Consider the following 12968-nt stretch of genomic DNA (forward strand, 5'->3'; position numbering starts at 1 on the left):
TTTGAACATAGAATGCAATATTTTTAATAAGTCTAAAAGTGTTATATTATGGGTTTTGATTCTTTACATTTCCAGGAAGATTCTGTAGATATTATTAAAAGTTTGCTTAGCTAGGTTGTTAAATATTTACTTTTGATTTTAGACAATTGCCTTAAAAGCAAAGCTTGTGTTATTAATAAAAGTACTGCTTTTTCACACATTTTTCTGCATTACAACTCTCTGAGAGGCTGACAGAAATATAACTCAAAATAGTTCAAAAGAAATATGTTGACTCAGTAACTTAACACTTCAGTGGTAGCATTGTCACTGTTACAACTACAGATATAGCTGAATCTAGTATTCCTCTTGCTTCTCTCTCTTCCCCCCACTTCCCCAGCTTCCTCCTCCTCTTCCTCTCCAGTGCCTGTCCTGTCTCTGTTTCATTTCTTAACTGGTCTTTCTCCTGTGTCCCTGTGTTAGCTTCATTCTCAGTCAGGTTCTATCCTTCTGTTTACTAAAATGGCCCCTAACAGCCTAGACGTACATGATCCCTAGTTCCCCCATTTCAGAAAACTCTAGGTTTTTGTATGTCAGGCTTTGATTGCATACTTTGATCATAAGCCCATGCCTGAACCAACTCTAGTGGCCAAGGAGATATAGGACTCTGCTTGGCCTGTCTTGGGTCATATATCTACCACCAATACCAGGGATAAGATCAGCCCACCTGAGCCACACGGACTGAGAAGTGTGATCTGTTCTGTCTAGCATAGTCTGGACAAATGCAAACAGGCAGTCACACACATATTCTTAAATGTTACATGTTCTTTGGTAATAACTTTGTGAGAATAATTGGACCGTCTTTTATAATAGAGGCAGTTTCGCATACTGGAAAGATATAGGAGGCAGATAACTTTGACTCCTTTCCATTTTGGCTATGTGCTCTCAGGTCAGTTACATAACCTTTGTGAATTTCTATTTCCTCACTGTTTGCTTGGGATAATATACAAGATTGTGATGAAGACTAAATGATATATTACATCAAGAAGAATGTAGTACTTAGCACATAGTAGACAGCCAATATATATTAAATGTATCATTATAAGTTACTCTTTAACAAAACTCCTTTAGGATTCAGTGAATTCAGGAGTGGGTAAGGGATATTTAATCTGGAAAAGTACCACCTATACCCTTTTTATAAAAACAAAATTTGTAACTTTTGGGTGTTTTAGATATGTAGAATTATTATAAAGTTAGTGTAGAGAGTTCCTATACATTCCACACCAGGTTTCCCCTATAATTAACTACTTATATCATCATGAAACATTTGTCACAGTAAGCCAATACTTATATATTATCATTAACTGAAGTCAATACTTCATTCAGATTTCCTCAGGTTGTTTTTTTTTTCTAAAGTCCTTTCTATGTTCCAAGATCCCATTAATGATAATACGTTACACTTAATCATCATGCCTCAGACTCTTCTTGGTTGGGACAGTTTATCGGATATTTCTTGCTTTTTATGACCTTGATAGCTTTGAGGAATACTACTGATCAGGTATTATGTAGGCAGATATTTCTGGGCCCATTCTAAGGTCAAGAACTTTTCATCACTTCGAATACTGTAGCTTTGTCTGTTATCTGTTATGTAGTAGGTGCTAAATAAATAATTGTCTGCCAAATGATAAAATGGATGCAATGGCAGAGTCCACTGGTTAACTACCCAATATTCTTCTTTATCTTCTTCATTACCAACAAAAGCCTACTTTAAAAAATATTTATTTTATTGAGGTTAAATTCTTATAAAATGAAAGTATCCATTTTAAAATGAATAATTCAGTGTCAGCATATTTATGATGTTGTGTAACCACCACATCTAATTCCAAAGCATTTCCAAAAGGAAACCCCATGCCCATTAAGCAGTTGATCCCTATTTCTCCTCTCCCCAGCTCCTAACAACTACCTATCTGCATTCTGTATTTATATACTTATAATTTCATGATAATTAATATAAATGAATTCATACAATATGTGACTTTACTCTGGCTTCTGTCAGCATGTTTTTGAGGCTCATCCACATTTTAGCATTTATCAGTACTTTTTTACTTCACTAGAGGCCTGGTTCATGCACTAGGGGGGAGGTTCCCTCAGCCCAGCCCGCACCCACTCCAATCAGGGACCCCTCAGGGGATGTCTGACTGCCTGTTTAGGCTCGATCCCTCTCACAATTTGGGACTGCTGGCTCCTAACCACTCACCTCCCTGCCTGCCTGATTGCCCCTAACCGCTCTGCCTGCCTGTCTGATTGCCCCTAACCTCTCTGCCTGCCTGCCTGATCATCCCTAAGTGTCCTCCCCTGCTGGCCTGATTGAGCCCCCAACTGCTCTCACCTTCTGGCCTGATCTCACCCCCAGCTGCCTCTGCCTGCCTGATCACCACTAACTGCCCTCCCTTGCTGGCCTGATCTCACACCCATCGGACCTACCCTGCTGGCCTGATCTCACCCCTAACTGCTCTCCCCTGCTGGCCTGATAGCCCCTATCTCCCTCTGCCTGCCTGATCACTCCTAACTGCCCTCCCCTGCCCTCACTCCCAACTACCCTCCTCTGCTGGCCAATTTGGTTCTGATTGGTCAGTTTCTATGCCAGTCAGCATCAAAAGCTTGGCCTCCTAGGCAGCCATTGGCTCCTCACAATTGACCCAGATTTGGTTCTGATTGGTTAGTTTCTATGCCAGTCAGCATCAAAAGCTCCCCTTCCTAGGCAGCCATTGGCTCTTCATATTTGACCCGGATTTGGTTCTGATTGGTTAGTTTCTATGCCAGTCAGCATCAAAAGCTCCACCTCCTAGGCAGCCATTGGCTCCTTACATTCACCCAGATTTGGTTCTGATTGGTCAGTTTCTATGCCAGTCAGCATCAAAAGCTCCACCTCCTAGGCAGCCATTGGCTCCTTACATTCACCCAGATTTGGTTCTGATTGGTCAGTTTCTATGCCAGTCAGCATCTCTGGGCCTATCCACGGGGCCTTATCAGAAAGGCGAGGCTGATCAGTAGCCCCATGGAGGCCTGGAGAGAAATGGAGGTGGGGCTGTTGGCCAGGCGGGGAGAGAAAGAGAAGCAAGTTCTGATCAACAGCTGCCACAGAGGCTACGGATCAGACCCTGCCTCTCTCTCTGCAGGCCTCTCACCGGGCCTGATGCGCAGCCCCCTAGGCAGTCAATGCTGGGTCAGAGCAGTGGCCCCAGTCAGTGCTGGGTTGCATGGCAACCCAGCACTAACTTCCGGTCTGGTCAAGCCTTTGGTCATAATGGTTGTTATGACCCTGGTTCTTTATTATATAGATTACTTTTTTTATTATTATTTCTAAAGTTTTACATATGTCTTCTTTTTCCCCAATTGACCCCACCTGGCCATTCCTACCCCAGGCAAGCCCCCACTGCCCCAGTGTCTGTGTCCATTGGTTATGCTAATATGCATGCATACAAGTCTTTTTGTTGCTTTCTAACCCCCGCCCCCATTTGTCTCTGGATCTATTCTTGTTCATCAAATTATTTTGATCATTATATCCCACATATGAGTGAGATCATGCGATATTTATGTTTCTCCAACTGGCTTATATACTCTGATTTCTCTTCAGATCACATAAATCTTTTGCCTTTTACTTCATTACTTTTTATGTAATAAACCTACTTTTAATTGGAATATCAATGCACCCAAGCTTAAAAGAAAGTTACATGGTTCGGCTGGCATGGCTCAGTGGTTGAGCATCAACCTAGGAACCTGGAGGTCACGATTTGATTCCAGGTCAGGGCACCTGCCCAGGTTGCGGGCCCCCAGTGTGGTTGTGCAGGAGACAGCCGATCAATGGTTCTCTCTCATCACTGATGTTTTTATCTCTCTCTCCCTCTTCCTTCCTCTCTGAAATCAATTTAAAAAAAAGAAAGAAAGAAAACTACATGCCCCGCCTTCTTTGCTTGAGGGGTGGTTATGTGGCACTGGTCTGGCCAGTGAAGTCTAGGAATTCCTGGAGAGGGCTTCCAGGAAATTTCCTTACAAGGAACTGGTTCAGCTGGAAAGCACCCTTTGGCTCTTTGCCTTTTCCCTTCTTCCTTCCTGAAACAGCCATTATCGTGAAAGTTCTAGATGTAAGGAACATAACACAAGGATAATGGAACAGAAAATTGCAAGGAGCCAGCATTTCTGAGGACACCATGTGGTGTCCATACCAGATCTATAATCTGGACTCTGGACTTCTTTCATGTGACAGAGAAATGAGTATCTAATGTCCTTAAAAGTATTGACATAACAATACATATTTTACTATGCATTATATATCCAGTTAAAGTTAAAGATAGTTTCTGACCAATGAGTTTATCATAATTTTGAATTACATCTGGGTAAGAGAATATTCTTTTTATTTTTTTAGATTATATTCATATATTTCTTCTGATTTTTAATTACATTTATTCGGGTGACATTGGATAATAAGATTATACCAGTTTCAAGTATACATAGCTATGATATATGATCTGTATATTTCATTGTGTGTCTACTGCCTAAGAGTATTTTCAAATGTCCACTTATAGAATTGTTTAAATCAGTTTCACTATTGTCGTTCTTAACTTAGGACTATTCCTGATCACCAAATATGGCAGAGAGAAAAAGGCCAGAAAGTTATGTCTGAAAATTGAAGTTGCTGCCTTACAGAGTTAGATATCAATACATTGCTATAGAACCCATTTTAACATATATAGTTACCAAATTCCAGGAAATAAACCCAAAATAAACTTCTGCAGTTCTGGCTAAAAGATGAAGCTCTTTGTATTGTCTGCTGACATCCACTTAGGAGAGATAATTTTTTGGTATATAATCTATTGATTATTTTATTGAAATACTAGATGCCCAGCACGTGAAATTATGCACTGGTAGGGTCCCTAGCCTGTGATCAGGGCCATCTTCTGCCCGCTCGCCAGTCCCCAGTCCCACCCCACCAACAACCCCCTCCCGATTCGCCATGGTTCCCAGATTGCAGCATGGCTCCAGTTCCCCGGAGCCTGTGGGCCAGGGGGAGGGACCAAGAGGTTGGCCGTTCCACCTGCTTGCCAGTCTCGCCCCACCACCACTCACCTCAGTTCCCCATGGTTCCCTGTTCACCATGCTGCGATGGGAGCCTGTAGACCGGGAGGGAGGGAGGGATCGAGAGGTAGTCAATGCACCTCATGGCGACTGGTCGAGCGGTCATTCTGATCATTATGCTTATGGTCACTGGTGTTTTATTATATAGGATATGATAAATAGCTGCAGAGGTAGATAGCAACCTAGCACATTTCTTTAATGTATTAAAAAAGTTAGACTGAATGGGAGACAAATAGATAAGCACTTGAGTAGTATAGAGTAACAATTGAATGTTGGAACTGCAAAGAGAGATTGAGGTTGAGATAGTAATGGCTAATGATGAAGCAAAGATGAAAAAGACTGGGATCTGAAGGACATTGAAAAGCCAGTGGTGGTTTTTAGAAGCAAAGTTTAGCCCAGCTGGTATGGCTCAGTTGTTGAGCATTGACCCATGAACCTGGAGGTCATGGTTCAATTCCAGGTCAGGGCACAAGGGTTGTGGGCTTGATCCCCAATGTGGGGCAGGCACAAGACAGCCAATCAATGATTCTCTCTCATCATTGATGTTTCTATCTCTCTGTTCCTCTCCCTTCCTCTTTGGAATCAATAAAAATATATTTTAAAAGAAGAGAGAGAAGCAAAGTTTAGTTGAAACAACGGGGGAAATTTGTGGGGGTTTTTTTGTAGGAGGAATATTTTCAGTTATATGAAAAAGGTAAACTAATGAGGGGACTGAAACATGGAGTATGCTAATATTTGAATGTAAACTGTTAATGCATTGACAACACTTTTAGAAATGAAAATAAGTACAATATATTTTAACATAAAATGGAAAAATGTGTACTGATGCACTATGATATTTTTATGACTTACCAATAAATTTTTTGATACAAGGAAGTAATAGAAACATAAACCTGAGGCCCAGAATAAGTAATTTATTTTAATATATTTTTTTTTTGTTGATAGTATAACAGATACCTCCCATCCCCCCCTTTACCTCCATTTTCCCAGCTCCTACCCTCCCCACCAGGACTTCACTACCCTATTGTCCTTGTCCATGTCAAATGCATTTATTGAGAACCTACTATGTTTCTGGACTCTGCTAGGCATCAGAGATTAAATTGTGAATTTAAAGATATAGTTTTTGCCCTCATTGATTTTAGGTTCTAGTCGGGAAAACACAATAAAGAGATAAATGAGTATATGTCTAAGCAGAAAGTAACAGTGTCATATTTTCCTAACTTTAATTCAATGTACAGTAATCTCCCTTTATTGGTGGTAAATACATTCCAAATTCCCCAGTGGATGCCCAAAACTGCAGATAGTGCCATATATACACTTTATAGCTTCTCTTTGGCATACCCGAATTTCCAGCATTACTACTCTTTGAGCTTTGGGGCCAATATCAAGTAGAATAGGGGTCACTTGAATACAAACACTGTGATACTGGACTGTTTACCTGAAAACCAAGATGATTACTAAGAGTCTGACTGCTAAGGGACTGACAGGGGTGGGGGCATTGGGTAGTTTCTGCAAAGTGGATAAACTGGACAAGAGGATGATTTATGTCCAGGGTGGGACATAACAAGGCATGAGAATTCATCATGGCATGAGAGTTCATCATGCTCACAGAATGGTACATGATTTGAAACTTATGAATTATTTCTGGAACTTTTCATTAAATATTTTCAGGCCATGGGTGACCATGGGAACTTAAACCACAGAAAGTGAAACTGCAGATAAGGGGGATTAATTTAGCCATAAAAACACGGAATAAAATGAAGATAGGTGTGATTAGAAGAGAGAGGTCAAGAATGGAATAGTTTTTAAGCACAAATCACTCAACAAATGCACTTGCTTCTGGCCATTAGTGATGCATTTGGGCACCTTTGCCTTCACCTTCCTCAGTGGCAACAAAGGATGGATATTATCAGAGGAAGCTGTAGAAAAAGGCAGGCATACATCACAATATGAAAATTAATTTATTCTGTTTTCTAATTATGTGTCAGTTTAAACATTATAAACATGACTTAGAATGTAGACTGGTATCACCTGAATTGTTTAATTATGCTCACATGCAGCTTAAAATAGTGATGGTAATAATGCATTTGTCTTTTAGTTCAAGAAAACATCATTAAAAGAAGCACAAAGAAAGTGAACTATGCAAGGTCAAAGAAGCAGGATAATAGAGCACCATAGCTGGTTCACAGGTGTTTTTTTTTGTTTGTTTGTTTGTTTTTTTACTGGAAAAGAATTTCAAACAGATAAATACTGAAATAGCTCCCTTAGACAGCTCATCGTCATTACTTCTGGAGATCTCTCTCTCATCAGTACCTCATGGAAATGACAATTTCTAAACTGTCTGCCAACAAGTGTTAATTACTTTGGTAATCAAAACAATGCACTTGTTGATTTCCCTCTTGTATTTACCATTAAAAATGAAAACAGCTTTAACTTTTTTCTTTTAGAAGAAAATACAAGCTCATTGGGGAAATACAGAAAACAAATAGCCATGTTATTCTTAATGGTTTTCTCCCATTGTGGGATTTCAGGTAATTTTTGCTTTCTTCTATTTTTTTTTTCTGTATCTTTTCCCAGTGAGCCTATGAGTAAATAGGGTGGGTCCCTCTTTTTTTTTGTTCCAGTGCAAGAATCCCCCTTTTCTTGGGGCTAAGGTGAATATTTTCCTTTGCTCACAATGAACCTTTCTAAAACTGAGGCTACATTTTAACTTATGCATATTAACTAATACTCCATAGAGCCAAACACATAGTAGAAACTCAAGAAATAAAAGAACTCATTGATTGTATTAAATACCTAGTTTCCTGAAAGTTTAAAATAGCATTATCTTAAAAGAGATATGGTGAAAAGCATCCCATGATGAATTTCAGGAGTAGAAAACACTTCATAAGGTACCAGCCAATTTCATGATATTGTATGAGAAAAGATTGATTTGTTTTTTTTCTTTCTTTTTTAATTTATTTTTTATTAAGTTATTACATATGCGTCCTTATCCCCACATTACCTCCCATCCCCCCCACTCATGCCCTCACCCCCCTGTTGTCTGTGTCCATTGGTTAGGCCTATATGCTTGCATATCAGTCCTTTGGTTAATCTCTCCCCCTTACCCTCACCCTCCCCTACCTTCCCTCTGAGGTTTGATGGTCTGATTGATCCAGAGACAGAGAAGCATCGACAAGATTGATTTGTATAGCTTTACATCAGAAAATCCATATCTATATATTTTATGTATATAATATTCATTTAGTTAATTGCTAAATTTTTCCAATAAACATAAGTGAGAATCTCTTTTTTAATTAGCTTTGTTCTTGCCCCACATTAGTGTCACACACACACACACACACACACACACACACACACACACACAAGAGAACAAGAGAAAATTCTTCATTAGGGACACTTCAAAAGCAGGTTAATGCAAATGAACATGAAGCCAAATACAGTATGAAAATTGAAATTTATTAGTACACTTTGCATGAAGGTTTTTTTCAAAGCTTTGCTATGCATATGAAATGTTCCATTTTTATGCCTGTATTTTTACTATTCAGTAATATGCATTACTTTCTGTTGTGCCCAAATATAAGTAGTAAACCTGCTCAAAAAGTTTCACTGATCTTGGGTTTCACTTAGTCTTTCACAGTTGACCTGATCATTTAATTTCCACTAGAAAACTAATTCAATGGAAATGAGTAAGAATAATTAGAAAGAGAATAATTTATCATTGAATTATTCATTTTAGTGAGTATTTTTGCCACATTTGTCCATATTTGCATTTGTGGAATCAAATTTTATCATAAACACGAAATATATTTTATGTTTAAAGAGAGGGGGAATTTTTTAAAAAATATATTTTTATTGATTTCAAAGAGGAAGGGAGAAGGAGAGAGAGATAGAAACATCAATGATGAGAGAGAATCATTGATCGATTGCCTCCATCACACACCCTACTGGGGATCGAGCCTGCAACCCAGGCACATGCCCTGACAGGAGTCAAAACTGGGACCCTTCAGTCTGCAGGCCAAAGCTCTATCCACTGAGCCAAACTGACTAGGGCAGAGGGGAAATTTTAAAAGCCCCTCATCTACTCGCCCATCTATCTAGCTATACATTATATATAGACATTTGCCTTGATTCGCTTTCTTTTTTAAAAAAGTACTTATAATATGTATTTAATTAGACAAGTAAAACATAATTTCACTCCTGTTAAAATAATTAAAAAAACAAAAATCACACAGAATGTCTTAGTTTCTTTTTTATTAAAATTTCGGGATGACATTGGTTAATAAAAGTATATAGATTTCAAGTGTACATTTCTGATACATCATTTGTATATTGCATTATGTGGCTACCACCCAGAGTTAAATCATCTTCAATCACAATATATTTACCCCCTTTAGCCTTTACTATCCCCCCAAACCCCTACCCTCTGGTGACCACCATACTGTTGTCTGTGTCTATGAGGTTTTGTTTTTCTTGTTAGATCATATTTTGCTTTCAGTTTTATACCCAACATATGAGGGAAATCCCAGTTCTTAACATTTTCTGACTGACTTATTTCACTTAGCATGCTATTCTCAAGGTCTGTCGATGTTGTTGCAAACGGCAGTATTTCTTTTCTTTTTCTGTTGTTTTTTTCTATTTATATGAAGAAGTTTATTTAAAAAGTTACAGAGGTAGTAGAAGTGAGCCAGGTGGGCTGTGTAGGCTCAGAAACAAGTTAAGAGGCAGAAGGAAGGACCTTTGGAACTTAGGATAGAGAAAGGCAAAGGTAACACCCCTTGGGAGGTTAAGAAGGGGGAAGGAAAGGCGTGGTGGTGCTCCTGAGAGGGAGAGCACCACAAATGGCAGTATTTCATATTTTTTATGGCTGAGTAGTAATTCATTGTATATATGGACCACATCTTAATCAAATCATCTATGGAAGGACACTGGTTGTCTCAGTCACTGTGGATGATAATGCTGCAATGAACAAAGGGGTGAATATATCATTGTAACGTTTTCAAATTTGAGGGTAGATACCCAGAAGAGAGGTCCCTGGGTCTTATGGTAACTATATTCTTAATTTTTTTGAGGAACTGCCATCCTGTTTTCCATGGTGGTTGTACCAGTTTACATTCCCAGCAGCAGTGAATAAGGGTTCCCTTTTCTGCACAATCTCTCCAAAACCTGTTATGACTTGTCTTGTTGATAATAGCCATTCTAACAGGTGTGAGGTAGTATCTCATTGTGATTTTGATTTGCATTTCCCTAATAGCTAGTAAAGTTAAGCATCTTTTCATATTTCTTTTGGCCATTTGTATTGGGAGAAGTGTTTGTTCCTTTTGGTCAACACTTATCTCCACTCTCTAACTTCTGCAGGAGTAACCATGTTTTCAGACTAGAGCATAAGTAATCAGATTTTTTTTTACTGAAATGCATAAATTGCTTTGCAGATCATCTTGGAGGTGTCCCTATGTTAGTACATATAGGATTAACTAATTATTTTTATTAATTTTTAAAGATAGGAAGAAAGAGAGATGTGTTGTTCTGTTTACTTGTGCATTCATTGGTTGATTCTTGTATGTTCCCTGACCGGGATTGAACCTGCAGCCTTGAAGAATCAGGACAACTGTCTAACCAACTGAGTTACATGGGCATGGCTTAACTCATTCTTTTTAACCGATGAAGAACATTTCAGTTAGGCTACACATAAATTTTATTAAACCATTTTCCTATTGGTAGATATTTACAATTGTTCAAATGTTACACCATTATGAACAATGCTTTCGTTATAGTCCATGAGTATGCAAGTATTTTTCTGGGATAGATATTAAGAAGTGGAACTGATAGTCATAGAGTACAAGCATAGTTAATTTTAATAGATATTGTGAAATTGCCCTTTAAATGTCGGTACCAATTTATTTTTCCACCAGCAGGATATGAGTTCATAGTACCCATATCTTTTAGAAGTGCTGAAAAAAGCAAATTGTATTTGTAGATTTTATGCATTGAACATATTTTCTGAGAGTGTGTTCTTTAGCTTTACTTTGTTTAGATTGTTAATTTTTTTAATTTTATAAATTAAATATATCAATCCTGTCTTTCAGGGTTTTTTGTTTTAGTTTTTGCCCCTGCTGTGTTATTTAAGAAAGCCCTCTAGCCTTACCTATCAGAGGATCAGAATGCAAACTCTGGTTTATTTATAGTTTATTTTTTTAAAAAGCATTTTGATGTGTAATCCACCTAGGATTTATTTTTTTTAATGTGTATGGTAGAAATCACTGTGTGTGTGTTTTGGGGTTGGGAGAGTACAGTGGTAGGAATTGGGGGAATGCTTTGTGGCCTCCAGCTGAGCTTGAGTCTGTGCTCTCAGTGGGGCATAGTAAGCATTATATATGTATTTGTACTTGTTAAATTAAACAAAAAAATAGTGTCCACAGGAAGAGAGTTTTAAGCAGACAATTGACTTGCAATTGTCATATATCTGCTTGACCAAGATGGTTGATGGATTTTGTGATTTACAGTTTTGGGGATATATTAAACCCTCACTGTTGACTATCATAAAGAAATATAACAGTTTTGACCAGCAGCAATGATAATTGTGGATGGATTATACACTTACTTGTCAGAAAATTATAGATGCCAACTTAAAATCAAGAAGAAAATGTATATATTGAAAATGGCAGTATTAATTGGTCTATCCCATATTTATTTATTGAACACTTACAGTATTCCAGATGTTATAATTTAGGTCATCAATGATGAGTAACAGACAGTCCATTTGCTGAAGGCTTTTGAAGTGAAATGGGTTAATTCTTCTGAGTATGCAAATGCATGTAATACAAAGTGAATTACATGTTGGCCTAAAGAAAACATAAACAAAGGGCTGTAAAAGATTATAAATGAGAATAATTACACATGTAAAGAAGTCTTTGAGTAGATAGTGTTTGAAATGAGTTTTGACTACAAAGGTGAAAATGAGGGGTATGCCAGGCAAGGGATTAATGTTACCTAAAATAGAGAGACAGAAAATCCAAGGATGCAAAATCAAAAGCTTTGGCAAAAATATAGGGTGTTGCCCCTATGAACACAGTGAGAGAGAATATGGATAAGTTTAATGTAGATTTTAGATCAAATCCCATTGTGAGGGGATTGTACTTAACTCTGTAGGAAATAATGAATGTTGAAGAGGGAGATGTGTCATCCAACCTACTTTTTTTAAAATTTAAATTCTTCATTATTTAAAGTATTACATAAGTCTTCTTTTCCCCCCATTGACCTCTCCCCAGCTGCCCCCACCACCCAGCACATGCCCTTACCCCCCCCTGTCTTTGTCCATTGGTTATGCTCATATACATGAATACAAGTCCTTTGGTTGATGTCTTACCCACTCACCCCCCACCTTCCCTCATAGCTTGGACAGTTTATTCCATGCTCCTATTACTCTGGTTCTGTTTTTGTTCATTAGTTTATGTTGTTCATTGTATTCCACAAATGAGTGCCCATTTTATTCCACAAATGAGTGAGATCCTGTGATATTTATCTTTCTCTGACTGGCTTTCTTTGCTTAGCATAATGCTCTCCAGTTCCATTCATGCTGTTGAAAAGGGTAAGAATTCCTTCTTTTGACAGCAGTGTAGTATTCCATTGTGTAGATGTACCACCGTTTTTTAATCCACTCATTTGCTGATGGGCACTTACGCTGTTTCCAAATCTTGGCTATTGTAAATTGTGCTGCTATAAACATAGGGGTGCATATATCCTTTCTGATTGGTGTTTCTGTTTTCTTGGGATATATTCCTAGAAGGGGGATTACTGGGGCAAATGGGAGTTCCATTTTTAGTTTTTTGAGGAAACGCCATACTGTTCTCCACAGT

General features: G+C 38.2%; 1 protein-coding gene across 1 annotated transcript in view; it reads right to left on the minus strand.

The window, feature by feature from the left end:
- Positions 1–1537: 1537 nt before the first annotated feature.
- LOC102261716 (transcription factor SPT20 homolog) overlaps positions 1538–12968 on the minus strand; it is a 34722-nt gene continuing 23291 nt past the window's right edge. Inside the window, exon 3 of the mRNA XM_005878162.1 lies at positions 1538–1738. Within this exon, the coding sequence (XP_005878224.1) occupies positions 1538–1738 (201 nt within the window). The remainder of the gene's footprint in view (positions 1739–12968) is intronic.

This window comes from Myotis brandtii, unplaced genomic scaffold (assembly GCF_000412655.1).
Source record: "Myotis brandtii unplaced genomic scaffold, ASM41265v1 scaffold548, whole genome shotgun sequence".
Taxonomy (NCBI): domain Eukaryota; kingdom Metazoa; phylum Chordata; class Mammalia; order Chiroptera; family Vespertilionidae; genus Myotis; species Myotis brandtii.